This window comes from Cimex lectularius, unplaced genomic scaffold (assembly GCF_000648675.2).
Source record: "Cimex lectularius strain Harlan isolate CLEC.00 unplaced genomic scaffold, Clec_2.1 scaffold100, whole genome shotgun sequence".
In the NCBI taxonomy this organism is placed as follows: Eukaryota; Metazoa; Arthropoda; class Insecta; order Hemiptera; family Cimicidae; genus Cimex; species Cimex lectularius.
Genome location: NW_019392663.1, coordinates 1,319,878 through 1,338,613, shown reverse-complemented (window position 1 = coordinate 1,338,613; position 18,736 = coordinate 1,319,878). Strand labels below are relative to the sequence as shown.

The following is an 18,736-nucleotide window of genomic DNA, read 5'->3' as shown; positions in this document are numbered from 1 at the left end:
GTAAATAATATAGCTCATTTCAAAAATTGTATTCTTTTAAAATAGAGGCCAAATTAACTAAATGTTCTCTAATTGAAGCAAAATATTTGAAATAAATGACAACTAGAGATTTAGTGGTAGAAACTTTCTATGATGTGAATTCGAGCACATGTAGTTTTCAAAGATGAAAGTTATATAGCGAAATGTTAGGCCTGTAAGCAGGGTGAGGCAATAAGGTGATTCCGGTTGATCATAGGTCTGGGTTTAGTTTTTAAACTGAGTTTATAGGTCATAGTTATCAGACCTATCTACTACCATGTGAACTCTGGTTTTCGTTCTCGCGTCATTCATCATCACTGATGATCGATGAACGGTACGCCCAGCCATCAACGTTCATTGCTTAACGGTTTTTTAACTGATAAAATCGCCTTTGCGTTCAATCTTTCTTTGTCCTTTGTGATTTTATGCTCATTAGCTTATGTAACACCCAAACGGACAACATAAAAACATTTCATGCAGTATAAAAACGCCTAAGAGAGCCCCTGTTTTGAAAATCTGTTGTTTTCCTTTATTGAAGCATTGGAAAACCCGGCCCAATTTTCTTGTATCCTTTACAATTCGTAATTTTGTAACCTGTCATTCCATTGTATTAGATAAGTGGTCGCGACCTGCCTCTCTCTCCATCCGCGCTTTTCAAAAGGTCAACCGGCAAACAATGTAATAGTCGGTGAAATGACTCGGAGAAAAGGGGTAAACTGGCGATTTTAGTCTGAACATTCTCATCCCGATACATGATTATAACTGAGGAGGAAATGTGAAAAACCGAAAAACGTTTTACCTACCTCTCCACTTCATCGTAGTCACGGTGTATACACTCGGTCATTAACGTCCAAGGACGACTACCGAGCATAATAGGGCGGCCAAGGTGTAATTCAGTTTTCATTGTGTTCTCACTCTGTTCATGCAGCTCGACGTGTTACCGTTCGCCTGTTTATTTTTGTAAATATTTTTTTAAATTATATTTAACCTTTGTCGGCAAGGATTCGCACGTACACAGTGGCACGACACCGGCCGAATGGTCTTTTTGGATAAATATGGATCACGTCAAAGAGGTACACTTATTTAAGACCGTTGGTGGAACACAGTTTATTTCTCAAAAATGCTATGGCACCCTAAGATATACCATGTTGCGTTCTGGTTTTAAAAATTAATAAAACCAAAAATACACATATGTTGTCAGACGAGTATGCCCTATGTTTCGACTCTAACCAAGTTTTCCAATTAGATGGCGTATTAGACGACTAGTCCTTTCTACATGGCTTAACCATATAATAATTTTTCAATATAAACAAAGAGTCAATTTGTAAATTAATGTGCCAAGATATAAGTCACATATGTCATATTTTTCCATGGAATTAGTTTTATAGTTAGAAGAATCGTCACATACTACTAGTCGTTGTACATGTACTAGGTTCTATCATATTTTCAATGTTTAAAATTGATGTAAAGAATTTAGTTTCTCTTGAAAGCTTTAATCATACATTTTAATGGCCAAGACGAACTGCTTTTCCATTGGATTTTTTTTTTTTTTTTTTAGTTTGTGTTGTGAGAAGTGATGTCCAACCACTAGTTGTATAGATGGCTAAACCATTTTGAAGTTTTGAGTTTTAAAAAATAATCAAACACTTGGAAGTTTGTATAAGTTACCATGTTAGACTAGTATGCCAGATTTTTCCATGATTTTTGTTTTAGATTTTGAACTTTTGTCATATTATACAGGGTGTACGTGTTACAAATTTTGCCAGTAGATTGTACGTTCAAAATGGAACCAAAAAGTACTAATAAACTATGATCTGAATCTCAACAGTTTCGGAGTTATTTCACTTTTTCTGATTTTTTAAGATTTCTCGACCTTGCTTGAAATAGACAAAGACAACTCCAAAACTAAAACTTTTTGGACAAATCTGTTGATACCATTGAAAACTACGTTAAACTTTCAAAAAGATGTGATGAATCTTCTAAACCTTCGTGTAATAAGCATTTTAGTAGCGAGAATTTTGGAAAATATTTTTTTTCAAAGCTGAAAAAATCATTAATCAATTATCATCATCAATGAATCAAAATTAAAAAAGATTTAATAAATGCATTCAAAATTTCGTTAGTTTTTTATTTTTTAATATTATTAATATTTCCACCTTACCAATCCTTCAACAACGGTTTTTTCCTATCCTCCATCAGTTTCTTCATCTTTGAAAAAAGTAATTAAAAAAGAAATTACACCACTAAAAAGGATATTAAATGGAGTCCGTTTTATGAAATTTTCTGGACTCTATGTTCGGAAATAGTAGTTTAGAATCACCATAGTAACGTTTTCAACTTTGAAAACAAAAATTCAATGTTCTCCCTACTAAAACACTTATTTCACGTTTACAAATTTAGTATTGATCACATCTTATTGGAAATTTAATGTAGTTTTCAATGGTATGAACGGATTTATCCAAAACCTTTTAGATTTGGAGTTATCATTGTTTATTTAAAACAAGTTCGCGAAATCTTAAAAAACCAGAAAAAGTGGATTAACTCCGAAACTGTTGAGATTCGGACCATAGTTAATTAGGACTTTTTGGATCCTTTTTGAATGTAGTATTTACTGGCAAAGTTCGTAACACGAATAGCCGAATACCCTGTATATATAATTATGTCATCCAAGTGTGCCCTATTTTTTCTAAGTTATTTTCTTGTAAATGCATTGTATACACTAGTTTTTGTACGCAGTTTTTAAAAATTAACATAAAGAAAAACATGGTTCTTCAGTTGTGATGTCAGTTGAGTATGTCCTATTTTTCCAAGATTTTCTGTTTAAAAATCATACCAGATCACTAGTTGTATACGTATTGACATTTAAAAATTAATCTTAGCTAATAATACACTTCTTGGAACTTAATATTTACGGTTCATTAATCACGATGTCAGACAAGTGTGCCCGATCTTTCGATGAGATTGATCTGGCTAGACCTTTAATTAACGCAGGGTTTCTTCTTCATGATTAACCGAAATATCATCACATTGGTCCGGTTTTATCCGGTTCGCCTATCCTCTCTTTATTTTTTATTCCATTTTCGATTTTTGCTCAAATTTTGAAAATTTATGTCTATGTAAGGATTAGTTGAATATTACAATTGTTTTCATCGTTTATAAACCTTTCGGAAAATTTTGTGGCCGTTTTTTTTTATATATTCATTTTATGGGGTTTATTCAACTTTTTGAAAGGAAATGTTTGTTTATGCCGTTTCGCATAAACGGAAAATCACCAAGGATTTAACGTTTGACGTCGGTACTACTTCCTCTATTTTTTAATGATTGAAAAAAGCAAAAAAATATTAATTAGTTTTTCCTTTTTGAACAAAAATTCATGAAAGATAAGACTCTAATTTTGAATATTAACTCATTCGAAAATAATATGGCGTTTTTTTACAAAAACAACAGATACTGAAGCAAGGTGAACTCGTCAAGTTCCCAGGCCAATTATTTCACATAGATCATCCTGCGGTCGGTTATAATGAATCTCAAAGAGTTTTCTATCTTTTTTGAGACAAAGTGCGAGGACAAGTCTAGGGGGGGGGACAAATTAAAATCGATGATAATTATTTATTTCCTGTTGTTTGTTTACACTTAAACCACCTAGTTGGCCGGTCAATTTCTTCAAATTGCCTATGCCATGTTATTTCAAAAAATACTCTGAAAACAATCTGGAAAATACGGCACGTCATTGGTTGTTGATTTGAGCGCGTGAATAAGCATTTTACTAGCTTATACTTCTTTGATCATCATGTTTATTATTTAAGAACTGTTTGGGTATCACTGTGGGTAATCCTAAAAAACAGAAAATTGGATTATAAATATGTGACTATAGAGAGGTATCCTGAAGAGGATCGGATAAAACACGTATATGTTCTCCCCCTCACGATGTGGTAACATTGCGGACAACACTGATTCCGATAACGCCGATTTTATTTATATGGAAAATACATTATTTCTTTATAAATATGACTATAGTGATAGCCACATATATTTCAAAAGCTGAAGCGTGGCCATACGACGACCGGTATGTTTGTTTGAAAAAATAACCGATATAATTATCGGCATGTCCATATTTGTTTGTTTTATCTAATTGTCGGTTTGATGGTTAGTTTGATTTGATTGTTTACTGTCTGTTTATTTATATGTTTCTTTGTTTGCTCTCTTCATCTGTTTATTCGTTCCAATCGACCTATTAACTTGTTTTTCTTGTTATCTTTTGTTATCTTTTTCTTTTCTTTGTTACTTATGCTATGATTGGTCTGTTTTATCTTTCAATTTTTTACTAGTTTTGCCGTGTAATCTTTTTCTGTCATTTTTCAAAAGGCATTTTTGTTCTGTTATTTGTTTGGGTAAAACGGTGGCAGTCTTAAAGTCTTCTACCTGAGAAAAATCAGGTCAAACTTAAGCCATAAAGTTCTATGGAAGGAAGGAGGTACTTCGCGCTTCATCGCGCCGGAAGTAAGAGCGGCCAGCAGCCCTTTGATGCTATTTATCAACTTTTCTCTTTTCGGGCGAACATTTTTTTTTTTTGTCACAGTGGACGAAGCTAATCGAACTATACACGGCAAATAGCAAAGGAAACCGATTTGAAACGTTAATCCTTCCTAATGATCATGAATCGAGCATCAATCTGCAAACCGGCCCCCGCTAGATTAGGTTATCGCAAATGATCAAACTGATGGGCTTCAAACTTTCGTACATTATCAAATCATAACTCACGACTATTTATAAACTGCTGAACATCGTTGTGATACTGAGATGGCATTTCCTACTTCAGGTGTGTCACATCGATAAATTATTTATGTTTTTCTCAAATCACTTCGGATAGCACTTTAGCTCTCACCATCCCTCCATTTCTCGTTATTTCTGTCCCTTTGACTCGATTTTGCTTGTTCCCTCCCTCATTCTCTCTCTCTCATTCTCTCTCTCTCTCTCTCTCTCTTCTCTTCTCTTCTCTTCTCTTCTCTTCTCTGCTCTTCTCTTCTCTTCTATTCTGTTCTCTCTCTTCTCTTCTCTTCCTTTCTTCTTCTCTCTTTTCTCTTCTAGCTCTCTTCTCTTCCTTTCTTTTTTCTTCTCTCTCTCCCTCTTCTCTGTCTTCCTTCCTTCTGTTCTGTTCTGTTCTGTTCTCTCTCTTTTCTTCTTCTCTCTCTTCTCTTCTATCTCTCTTCTTTTCCTTTCTTTTTTCTTTTCTTTCTGCCTCTTCTCTATCTTCTCTCTCTCTCTTCTCTTCTATCTCTCTTCTCTTCCTTTCTTTTTTTCTTCTCTCTCTCTCACTCTTCTCTCTCTCTCCTCTTCTCTTCTCTCCCTCTTCTCTTCTCTCCCTCTTCTCTTCTCTCTCTCTCTCACCTTCTCTTCTCTCCCTCTTCTCTCTCTCCTCTTCTCTTCTCTCCCTCTTCTCTCTCTCTCTCCCTCTTCTCTCTCTCTCTCCTCTTCTCTTCCTCTTCTCTTCTCTCCCTCTTCTTTTCTCTCTCTCTCCTCTTCTCTTCTCTCCTTCTTCTTTTCTCTCTCTCTCCTCTTCTCCTCTCTTCTCTTCTCTCCCTCTTCTCTTCTCTTCCCTTCTCTCTCTCTATCTATCCGTCTATCTATCATTTTATCTATTTATCTATCTATCCATCCATCTATCTCTCTGTCTATCCTTATGTCTATCTTCTCTCTCGCGATCTCTTTCCCTCTTCATTTTTTAAAAATGGTAATAGTTTTTATATCCTCGTTATTTACTTAATCGGACTAAAATGAAGATTGTTAAATTAAACTGTGCCATTTGTTCTTTACACGCAGTAATTGCTTCTCATTATTCACCTCGTGAAGTAGTGGATATAAATTTGGGTGGCACGCACAGGAAATTATACTCCTGCGAGGGCCGTGTGTACCCCATGACAAAATTATTACAGGAATAACTAACTCCGATGGAGCCATTATAAGATATATTCACGAAATTCGACGTTCTTACGTGACTTCGTTGACAAAATGATAAGCGAATGAGTTGTTTTGTAATAACAATAAGGTTTGTTTGTCAGCTTGGGAGAAAAAATTTTCCTTTTTTTGGACCTCTGAAATGAACTTTTTTGGCAAAATAGAACAGTATATTCTAGAAATACGCGTTGGCTATATAGTTTTTGTTTATTTAGGTTTGCTTAAATATGTGGCAGCTCTTTACTTGACCTTTTTTACTCATCTTCAATTCAAGCTTTCTGTAAAAGAAAATCTTTAAAACAATTTCCCTAAAAACTACGGCTTAATGGGCGAGAATTCCGAGTACATAGGCAAATTAAACTCAAGTCCCCCTAAAGATTAGCGCCGGGCTGCAGCCGTAAACTTCACGCTGGTTCCGCGAACTTATCAACCGCTGAGCCGAGGGGTTGCGAAGTTCTAAATTAAATTTATTCTGTGACGCGCCGACGTGGGGTCAAATTCAAATGAGCGTTGTTTCGCCGAATCACGTGTAAGGGAAATTTCTTTGAGTGGATGCTCGCATAAAAACCTTCTTGGGGAGCTTTTATATTTTGGGGGGATTGAGAAAATGAAGTTAAACGTTGCAAAGAACTAAGGAACCGCTATTTCAATATACAAGTCGAAGGCTTAAGTCACAAAAGTGTTAGCAGTCGTAGTCAAGGTAGTTTTATCAATACTGACCAACTCTGTCCTTTATTTCCTCAGGATCACATTTATTTTCAGAAAAACCACTTATCTTGAGTCTTTTAAGATTAGAGGTCCTTAGATTTAAAGCAGTTATCTTGTTTATCTCAGATATAACGGATATCATCAATATTATAATTTTATCCATTATATTTCGTGATCCAATTACCAAATAACTTCTTTCAATCTTTATGTAAGGTATTGGTTGAAATGAAAAAGCTAGTGTCACAGCTGGATTCGAACTCACAATCTTCAGCTCAATACGCCGCTGCTCTAACCACTTGAGTTATCGTGACTTCGATCCACTCGGACACCAACTCCTCATCTCAACCTACGTTTCGAATTTTACCTCTGTTTTCGAAAAGTATGTTTAGATGGGGAGTTGGAGTCCGAGAGGAACGAAGTCACGATAGCTCAAGTGGCTAGAGCAGCGGCGTATTGAGCCGAAGGTCGTAGGTTCGAATCCCGCTCATGACACTAGCTTTTTCAATCCCTTTTTAAAAAGGATAGTTCCTACTCACAATAAGTTGTTTTCCAACCAGTTGTTTTTATTGTGAGTAGGAACTATCTTTTTTTAAAAAAGGATTGAACACCGCACTCACTCCATCATTCACCATTTCTACTAGCTTTTTCATTTCAACCAAACCTTACATAAAGATTAATTAATTGAAAGAAATTATAATTTTATATTAAAAACCGGAGATAATGCCAGTTTGCAAGAAAACCGCCGGTTCCTTCACCGAGATTATTTATAAACCTTCAACCGATTATCCTATACAGTACTGTCAATACTGTACCAATTTATCCTAAATTTTCCAATTTATGTTTTTGACATTTGGGTGTGCTTTGGTATTTCGTTGGTCCTTGCCGTTTTGATCAGACGCGATTTTACTTCACACCATACGCAGTGGTAGGTCTACATCTTACAAAGCATTCATTGTTATGAGAAATTTGTTTGGTTACTGAAGATAACCTATAAATATCAGTTTAATGGAGTCAGCTATTACCAATTCCTGACGATCCTTGCTTTTTTAATGAGCCAACGTCAGTTTACTGCCATTCTTAATTCTTTATTTTGGATATATGATTTTTATTCATTTTTGAGAACGAGGCACATCCTAAATTTTAGGAGGGAAAATTCAAAAGGTGGGTGTGAGATGGGAAGTTGGTGTCCGAGTGGATCGAGGTCACGATAGCTCAAGTGGTAGAGCAGCGGCGTATCAAGCCGAAGATCCTGAGTTCGAATCCCGCTCGTGCCATTGACTTTTTTATCTCAACTAAAACCCTTAACTAATTTTACTAAATTTTATATTCATATTTGATAGGCATTTCTAATACCTGTTCAGTCGTTTTCGATATTTCGGTTTGTTTATCCTCAGTTTTTGTCACACGGGTTTCTATTTCTGTAAAACAACGTGCGTTTACTGCCATTCTTTAATACTTTATTTTTCAATACCTGTTTTTTATGTATTTTTGACGCCCCAAACCTGTCTTTATTTGTCAGGGCTACAAAACCTGTAGTTTGGTCGGTATCAATACCAATGAGTTCTGCTTACCATTCGCTGATGTTCTACTTTCGCCATCTTCAGAGTTGGGACTATACATGATCAATGGGTTTTCGTTGTGAAAAAAAGTGGTGGGTTTTCAGTTCAGCCTAGTCCCTAGTAGGGAGAAGGAATGAACCATAGAAGATAACCGTTAAAATAGTTTAATGGAGGCAACTGTTTAAGTGCCTACAGAACCCTGTGTAAAATTATTGGTTTTTTTCATGCATTAAAAAATCTCGTTGTTGCCCAAATATCGCGAATAACTGGCAAACGGTTGAGAAATCGGGCAAAGTGGAAAGTGACCAATTGAAAAACTTATTAAAATTTCCTATCGATTGTTATAGGGCGCCGCTCCAGAACGATTTCCTAGCTACACAGCTCACTTTGAAGTTTTCGTAAAATGTGCAAAAATTATGATGAATCACTGAAGTTAGGAATTTAAAAAAGCCATCTTGTTCAGTGTCTAATTTTCGAAAAATTAGACCTAGCGCAGGGTTGTGATTTAAAAGGCTGAGAAAATATGCATTTCCAAAAATGGCCATTTTTCGTGCAAAACCAGGTGGTCGGTATTTTTGATTGACAATTTAGTTGGGTCGTATTCTATCTTTTTTATGTCTGGGTTTAATCAATTGTGCCTGTTTTTTTTTGTTTTTTTTTTAAGTTGTGCGTTTTCAGGACATGGATATATGCAGGGAGCGGCACTAACCTACCAACTGAAGATATCCTTTATATTTTTGATTAATGAACTCAACTATTGCCAGTACCTGCAGAACCTGGTATAACTGACTGTTCTTCATTAGCATATATTTGTAACATATACATTACATAACTTTTCATGGGGGGGTTAATAAAACCTGTAGTTTGGTCGTTTTCGATCTATTGGTCTATTTATCCTAGCTGTTTTGATCTATCAAAAATGTTCCTACATTTCGCCTTTTTCAGTGTTGATCATGTGTGACTGCACATGATCAATATTGCTTTTTTTGTTAGAAAAGTAGCAAGCTTTCAGTCTGGCGTATAAATGAGAGGGGGTAACTACCAATTGAAAATAACCTTTTAATTTCTTTCTAATGGAGTCAACCACTGTCAGTTCCTATACCAATTCCTGATGTACCTAAGTGTTTTTTCTGCCATTCTAAATAGTTTATTTTGAAACATATAGTTGTTTTTTTCAGTTTGGTTGAAGAACTTCGCAAACCCTCTTCTAGGGTGGCTCATAGGAATTTATCTGAATAAGAAATTCTGGTGGGTCTGTATTTTTCCAATCGTGTCTTTTTATCACATGTGTACGCAGGGTAAGCACAGACTGACCACTGAACATGACGTCTGACAGATCAAAATGGTCCAGAACAATAAAATTGTATGTTCATCACCCCGCAGACCTCAATAGGAAATCACACAACACAAATTCAAAACAAACTCTATACATAAACTTATAGCATTGTTTAACGAAATTTCCTAATGAAATTCTCTGACCCTGCCGTCTTGACATCTTCATGATGTCCCAACGCGTATGATTTACGCTAACAAAAGCCAGCTGTGAAAGTGTTCACGGATATTTTATATTCAGACGGGTCGAGGCGTAGCTGCTGTCATACCAGTTTATCTAGAATCTGACCGAAGGGCTTTGTGAAGGGTGTTATCTCGACGACAGTCCATCTCCGCAAGGCCTGCGCCCTTTATGCGCGGCCGTTAAAGATAAAACGGTTTACGATTGTGACTTGAGCGCCTTTATTAGCACCTTCCCGAATTCTGAATAAGCCTATTGGAGTTGATAAGGCGAGGTAAAAGATCATTTATTCACATTAAACCTTCTAATTTGCTGTCAAAAGAGCGAGAAAAGGCGAGCCAGAATTATCAAGGAAATTCATTTTTCTAAAAATCGCCAAACTATGTCGGAGACCTAGAGAGAAAATAAGTCGACGGGGGATGATCAATTTGGGTGAATGTCTCCGTTCAACGACACGCAGGGAGTCCAATGTAATTCTGCTAATTGTTGAAAGCAGGTCAAAATTGATCATCCCCAGTACGCCCTTGCACTATATTATTATAAAGTGGGAAGTTTATGGGTCGACAAACAGCCGGCCCTCAGCGTGTTTTCCTTCTTTTTCTCTTCTTTCGCGCGTATTTTGTTTTAAACTGCAGCCATTTGAGCGTCTCGATCTGGTTACTGACTCTCTGATTTCAAATATATACTACGTTGATATCCTGGAATGCTAGTCTTTTGTTTGTACCTCAGGTTGACAAATACACAATGGAAACAAAACATGCAATATAAACATCACCACAAACATAGATGTCTGATCATATTCACTCCCCCAGAGTACTCGATATTCCTCTGGGCGGGGATATAAGCAACCCCTTCCTTTCACGCTAATAAATTACTTTCACTTTCCAGACGTCATACACTTACCCCAGAGTTCTCGATATTCCTCTGGGCGGGGATATAAGCAACCCCTTCCTTTCACGCTATTAAATTACTTTCACTTTCCAGACGTCATACACTTACCCCAGAGTTCTCGATATTCCTCTGGGCGGGGCTATAAGCAACCCCTTCCTTTCACGCTAATAAATTACTTTCACTTTCCAGACGTCATACACTCACCCCAGTGTACACGATCTTCCTCGGACAAAGGTAGAGGTCGTACAGGGATAAAATAGAGCGCAACTTAATCTTTTCTTTTTTAAGTTCGTTGTTCATTTTGATATTTATATGACGACGTCAGATTTTTTAATGGTAGCTTAATCATGTTACCTTTTCCTCGGTGAGGGACCTGTCCAACGAGGAAATGGTCAATATTGACAATATGGTACTAACTGCAGAAATGGTAATATTGAGGAGGAAAATATTAATTATGAAATTTAAACTTTTTATTTTAAACTAAATACAACAGTATAAAATGTAATTTTTGAAATAAAAACGTGGAGAGGAATAAAAGCAGAACCGAATCTGCCAAAAGTCCAGAGGACTCGGCTAAATGATAGAATCGACGTACGACATTTTGATTAAGTTCGCACATGGAGTTTGTTGTTTTGAACGCGAGTTTTTGCCAGGGGTAGAGAAAATTGTTGATGATGGGGGATTAGTTAAAAAGAAAGCCGAACTAGGTTGGTGGGTGCGCAATTGGCCTGAAACTGAGTAATTAATTACTCTGTTGGGCCTCCTCGACCACGACAGATACAAATCTATTCGTTCCCATGAAACATTTTCCAAGCGATTCTGTAACGAAACCTTTATATACTTTCCAAACGAATTTAAAGACTGGAAAACGAAAACACGTTTAATTTTTCCCATATTTTTTTTTCTTAAATTTTAATTATCCGTACATTTTGTTTAATATAACAATTTTATATAGATTATGATAAAACACTAAAAAATTTAGTATATATAGTTGTGCAGTTACAATTAGGTTTTTTGATTAAATTTGTGTTTTTACCATTCTACTAACTTTTTGTTTTAAAAGATTATCATTTTGCATGCGTCTGGTATGTAAGAAAGGCTGCTTGATGTTATCTGAATTGAAGGGTGTCATTTTTTGACTCCATGCAAAGAATTGTCTTTGAGCAAGCAGCATTGTATTTAGTATGTTTCATATTTCGTTTTGTGTATATTGAGAGTGAATGTATTTCATAGCGTGAATAGTGTGAGATGGCTTATAGTTGAATATTGAGTTTCCATCGAACATTAGATTAGTTACAAAATGTAAAGTGTGATTGAGAAATATCGACTACCTAACTTGAGCAACGTTCATTTACATGACTTCCTGTTGACAAAAAATGTAAATATGTTCAGAAATTATGGGTAAACACATGGATACAAATAGAAACCCCAGGCCAATTGTTTGGAGAAAAAAATCTCACTCAATACTTTTGTGGGTAACGCATCAAGCAAATCGAAACTGTTATTTGAATCTGACTGTACTAAAATAAAAATAGTATGTAAGTTTAAGAACAAAATTGGAAAAAAATTGTTGACAAAATTAAACAGAAAAAATCCACTCATTACTTTTGTGGGTAACGCATCAAGCAAATCGAAACTGTTATTTGAATCTGACTGTACTAAAATAAAAATAGTATGTAAGTTTAAGAACAAAATTGGAAAAAAATTGTTGACAAAATTAAACAGAAAAAATCCACTCATAAAGAAGTATGGCGGAAGTGCATAGACAACATAATATATGATGTGAAGGATTTAGATAGACCAGGCACAGCTTTATCAAAACATAGCCGACAATACAAACACACATTTGATTTTGACAAAAATTTTAGAAACAGAGTAATCTTGGTAGATGGTTGAAAGAAATGTTACATGTATACCATAAATACCAAATAACGTATATAATTTACAAATCGATCTCAATAAATTGAACGGAATTTAGAGTGGAATTCTGTGATATAAGAATTTAAAATTAGCGACAAAAAGTCTCTGTGATATAAAATAATTGTTATTATAGTTAATTAAATATACAAGTTTAAAAATCTAAAAATAAAAATAAAATTTTGACGGTAGAGTTGATCGGGTGTTTATTGTGAATAACAGTTTGTTTCTTTATTAATAAATTATTTCAGAATGTATTTTCTAATTAATAATTTACATACCCGAACAACTTGTGGGGCATGCATTTAATTCCCACGATTTTCGTTTCCCAACTTCCAACTGAAATTGCCCATCAACAAATCAAAATAATCCAGGTTTCGAATAGACAGTTCTTGTTGAAAATGTTGAACTTTTTAGCTGGTTTGACATTTTTAAAAATGTATTGTAAGGGGTTTAAAGAAGTTATTAAATTACCATTTCGCGATGTTTGTTAAGTTATGTTGTAAGCGCACAGGCGACTTTTAAAACAAATGGAAGAAACGAAATTCGGTACTAAATCTAAAAATGGGGTCAAAAGTTGGGAAAAGTTATTTAGCGTTCTTAAATTCACTAGTTTCGTGGTCCATAAAAATTTTGTCTCAACTGCAAACCTTAATTAATTGTAAGATATTAATTGGTCAAGCGGACCACGAAACTAGTGAATTTAATAAGTTTAAAATGAAGTATAACATCACTAAAGCTCTCCGTGGCCATTTCATTTGTCGCCGAGAATCCAATTCGATTACACGACATTTGAAAAATGGCAAAAAGGAGGGAAAATTCAAAAGGTGCGGTTGAGGTGGGAGGTTGGTGTCCAAGTGGATCGAGGTCACGATAGCTCAAGTAGTAGAGCAGCGGCGTATCAAGCCGAAGATCGTGGGTTCGAATCCCGCTCGTGACACTGACTTTTTATCTCAACTGAAAACCTTAACTAATTGTAAGTTATTTAGAGAAGAGAAAATTCAGTTTTTTTAATTTTTAACGTGTTTATTTAGTTTTTAATTTGTTAATTAAAAAATTCTTTTATTTATAACTTGAAATTTTGGTTGTTTGTTTGAATTCTGTTTCATTTGTGTAAAAATTTATTGAAAGATATGAAGGCATGATAACGTAGACCCCCCCCCCTGTAAATTATCGCATTGTGAACAGTAATTAAAAACCTAAAAAATCTTTTGTAAACCAAAATTATGATTAATGAAGATTTTCGTGGAGTAAAAACCTTCAAAACGTGCAAAAAATCTCAAAATCATGAAAAAAGTGTAATAAAGATAAAAACTCCTATTTAACATAGTAAAATTTTTTTTTACCCAAAAAATTATAAAATTAATCATTGTTTATGATTGATTTTTTATTTTATAGTCAATAGATTATAATCATTTTTAAACCCAATATGTACAAATGTATAATGAAATAATTAAATTTACAATATACAACTAGATTTAAACAAATTAAAAATATATTTTGTTCTCATTTTCTGTGCTACAATTAATTTTTCTCAAACGTTTCGTAGTTCGAAATAAAATTGAAAATAATGGTTGGTCATCAAAGACCCGCCTTGCACGGGAAATTACATTTTAGACCCTTGTCTGAGGAAGGTTAAAAAAAATTTGCCATCGGCCTTCGGTCCCGGGTAGTCCTGTTAGATTGAGGAATGAAAAGGGAGATATACGCAAGTGATGTAACACAATGGATTGGCGGTGTCGAACATGTCTTTTGGAAGATTTTAGGAATTGGAAATTGAAAACTTCAACGAAACGCATTAAGCCGGGAACACAATTACCCAATGCAACGCCACAAATCCAAAGCCCAATTTTCTATCAGACTGTATTACCCCCATGCACATCTGCCCGATGCTATGCTACGCTATCTCACTCTACGCTACGCGATCCCCACTGGTCCAGATTTTCGTCGGGTAGCATCGAGGACAGTCGAAGACAAAAGAACCAGACACTTATACTTTTATTCAAACTACATGTATTATTGCCATTGTATTAATTACAACGTACTTCTTTTAATATAAACCATATTAATCGAGATCAAAAATTCATTAGTTTTTTGTTTTTTTTAATTGATTTTAATGGTTAAAAAATTGATCAAAACACCGGAATACCATTTTTTGATGTAATGAATTTAACTACTATAATTTATTTCATGGTTTTGCTCATAAATTGCACTATTTTCGTCGAGTATTGTGAGAACAGGGCACTCATATATTTTTGTAGTTTATTTCGAACGATGTGTATGTAATTTTATCATTATATTAATTACAGCATACTTTTTTTTAATATAAACCAAATTAACCGAAAACAAAAATTCATTAGTTTTTATTTTAAAAAAATAGGTTTGGTAGAAAATTGATCAAAACACAGGAATACCATTTGTTGATATAATCAATTTAACTAACGATTTATTACACGTTTTGCTCATAAAATTTAACTAACAATTTATTTCATGGTTTTGCTCATACAGTTGAACTATTTTCGTCGAGTATTGTCAGAACAGGACACTCATATTTTTTTTTTTAGTTTATTTCAAACTAAGTATACGTAATTTTGTCGGTATATTAATTACAACATTCCTAATTTAATATAAACCATATTAATCGAGATCAAAAATTCATTCGTTTTTATAAAAATTATTTAATTATGATGGTTAGGCAGAAAATTTATCAAAACACCGGAATAACTTTATTTAAAACAATTAAATATAATTAACAATTTATTACCTGTTTGTGCTCATAAAATTAAATAACAATTTATTACAAGGTTTTGCTCAAAATAGTGCATTAAGAACAAAAGAGGCGTTGGGATTGTGATACTAATTTGTAACACACGCTGTGTGACGACTGTACGTGACATGCGCTTAACTTTCTTGACATAGATGTGCACAACCTACCAAAACGTGGCAAGGCGTCCGGTAGCGTCGCATAGCGTTGCATTGGGTAAGTGTGTTCCCACCTTTATAAAGAATAACTTACTCTCAATTCGTTTACTAAATACTGTAAACCCATAAAAAGGATGTATTTTCGCATCTTATTTTATGCATAAAAAATTATAAATAATAAAAAAATAAACACACAAAATGCAATTTTGTGCAATAGACCATAAAAATGTGCGATTTCTTGCAATTTGTCAAACGACGTCCTTTCCATAATTCGAATTTCTGTCTTGGTTTCATTGCAATCGGAGTGAACAATAAAAAGATGCAATTGTACGGGTATCCGTTTTTTAGTGATGAATGACACGTATATTATCGTTCTTTAGAGTCCTGATGAAGCCTGAATGAAGAGTCGAAAGCTTGGCAGAGACGCAACAATGCTCTTTAATTGGACCAACATCCCTGGTCCTTAAAAAACATTGTTGATAGAGAAACAGAAAAAGAAGGGAAAAATAGTTAAAATTAATCGACTAGTTCATACACGCATAAAAGTGAAAAACAAGAAAATGCGCTTTTTAACGTCTTGAAAGAGAGATTAGGAAAAAGCTCGATTTATTTCCTTTAACTCCAAATCGGAAAAGTGGCTTATTTTGTAATTCAGAAGAGCTTTGGAATAAAACGCCGGCCTCGGCCTGTCGCATTACCCTCTATCAAAGCGACGCCTATCGAATTTTCAGAAAACCCCCAAATAAACGTCTTCTCCCCATCCCCCTTGTCAAAGGGAATCGGACCCGACCGCCTGGATTTCATTCGGGAGAAGGACGAGAGAGGGAAAACCTTTCGGAAAGAAATACTTTATCCGCGGTCCCGAGTTTTCTGGGCTATGACGGAATCAATATGTCCGAGTTGGCAAAATGCCTGGCCTTCCTGCTTGTCATCCGCTTCCCAAGACCGCCGGCTTAATTGATCTCACACGTTGCGAGTAACGATAATTCAAAGATGGCTAAAAACCGACGAACATCTAGATAAATAGCTCAACTTGTCCATAATAACTTAGGAAATACACAACAAAAAAAAGCGCTAGTCGTCTTGACTTGTAGCGCCTAGTTTCGTTCTACCCTGAGCTCACGGGACATCATTATAATTCAGAACTTATAAAAACATACAATAGACCCACCAGAAAACCAGAACAGAAAAAATAATAATTTTGGTCGGCGTATCTTCGGTGGCTTGGTCTGACTCTTTACGGTATGTCGCCATTTTTCAGCGTGTTAGAAAAGTCACTTTTGGAATAAAAATTAGTCAATAATTGTCGAACCGGTTGGTACAAAAAAATTAAGTTTTAACACAGATATGTTTTTGGGCTGGATGGGCAAATTATTGTTGAGGTCAATTTTTCGTCATCGATTTCCTGTTACCGGCCACTGCGAAAGGGTTAGGTAAGATTAGGTTACGTACGGAATGGTTAGGGTTAGCGGTAAACCAGGAAAACACCCTATGCAAAGCTATGCAACGCAAATCCAAAGTTCAATTTTCCATAAGGTTGTGTTACCCCGTACACATCTGCCCGATGCTATGCAACGCTACCCTACTCTACGCTCTGCGATCCCCACTGTCCTGTTTTCGTCGGGTAGCATCGAGTACAGTCGAAGACAAAAGAGCCGGACACTCATATTTTTATTAAAACTACATGTATGATTGCCGTTATATTAATTACAACATACCCATTTTAAAATTAAACCAAATTAACCGAGATCAAAAATTCATTAGTTTTATTTATTTAGAAATCGATTAACGGTCACTAATCACCACACATTAGTTTTATTTAAAAAAAATTAATTTCTATGATTTGGTAGAAAATTGATCAAAACATCGGAATACCATTTTTTGATATAATGAATTTAACTAACAATTTATTACACAGTTTTGCTCAAAATAATGAATTAAGAACAAAAGAGGCGTTGTGATTGAGATAGTAATTTGTGATACATGCTGTGGACTGTACGTGGAGTACGCTTGACGTCGCATAGATGTGCACAACCTACCAAAACATGGCAAGGCGTCGGGTAGTGTGTTCCCGGCTTTAGTGTTAGGTTAGGATGAGGGCACGGTGAGTTGGTTAGTTAGGCTTGGTCTATGGTATGAGTTACAACATTTTGCCATGTTCAGTGGGCTTGTCAGGATATCAAATGGGTTTTTTATAGCCCTGATGAAGACAGAATAAAAGGGCCTGGTAGATATAACAATCCTCTTTAATTGGATCACATCCCTGATCCTCAAAAAAACATCGTTAATCTACATACTGGTCGATAACTACTCCTGTAGTAATGTTTCGCCATTTTCTCCATTTAATCTTTTTGTTAAAAAATATTAAAATCATTTTTATTAAAATATGTGATTTGACGTGGGGGTCCAATGACTGTCCTTTTTTATCATGAGCGTGGCTTTATAAATTAAAAGAAAAAGGAATATTTAATTAATCGCAATATAACTGAACGAAAAGTTGAAATGTGTGATCGAAAGTGAGCGTCACTTTTACAAAATTCATTTAATCATTAATGCCCTCCTTTCCGTCCCATGTCAAATTAGTTTTTATTTTCAAAAGGCGGCGCGTTTATTTAATTATTCCGCCGGTTCGCCAGTAGGAATAAACTAAGGGAGGAAGTCTTGTATAAATTTACATTCTGTTTGACCTACAGTTTCTGGAAATTGTAGCTTTTAACTACTTCCCCAAGTTTTGTTTGCGTTATGTCCTGCTCCTGTCATTAGTTCGTTGCAATTTCACCCTAATTATGTTGCCTTTTGATTCTTTCTGCTTATCTTATGATATCATTTTTTAATCAATCCGCTCTAATTGAATTTAATGTAATTAGATTCATTTAATCTTGCAAAGAAATAGGAAACTTTAATTATAATAAATATATAAATATGACTTTGATATTCTATTAATATAGAGCAATTTGAAGACAAAGAACAAATTAAGAAAAGAGCCTAGGAAAGAAAACACTTAGGGAGGTTGTTAATCTCACCTTTATAAAGATACAAACAACCTTTATGTTTCCATTATGATTCCGAGAAACAAATAAAAACACAATCCACGGAAACTGCCCTAAATTTGGGAGCAAGCTACCCCCTTGGTAATGGCAATAATACCACAATAAGGGACGCCCCCAAGGGGATATACTATCGCCACTCCTGTTGGGTAATTGACGACCTGATTGTAGAGCTAAGAGAGTCAAACCTTGCCATAGGTATATAC

At 35.0% G+C, this 18,736-nt stretch overlaps 1 protein-coding gene across 9 annotated transcripts in view; it reads left to right on the top strand.

The window, feature by feature from the left end:
- The window catches only part of LOC106663561 (TLD domain-containing protein 2), a 357,519-nt gene that overhangs the window by 232,323 nt on the left and 106,460 nt on the right, over positions 1 to 18,736 (top strand). Inside the window, exon 1 of one of the 9 annotated variants that reach the window (XM_024224949.1) lies at positions 992 to 1,091. The exons of the other annotated variants lie outside the window; for them this stretch is intronic. Coding sequence (XP_024080717.1) covers positions 1,074 to 1,091 — 18 coding nt within the window. The 5' untranslated portion in view covers positions 992 to 1,073. Of the gene's footprint in view, positions 1 to 991; positions 1,092 to 18,736 lie in introns of those variants that run through there. 9 annotated transcript variants of the gene reach the window in all.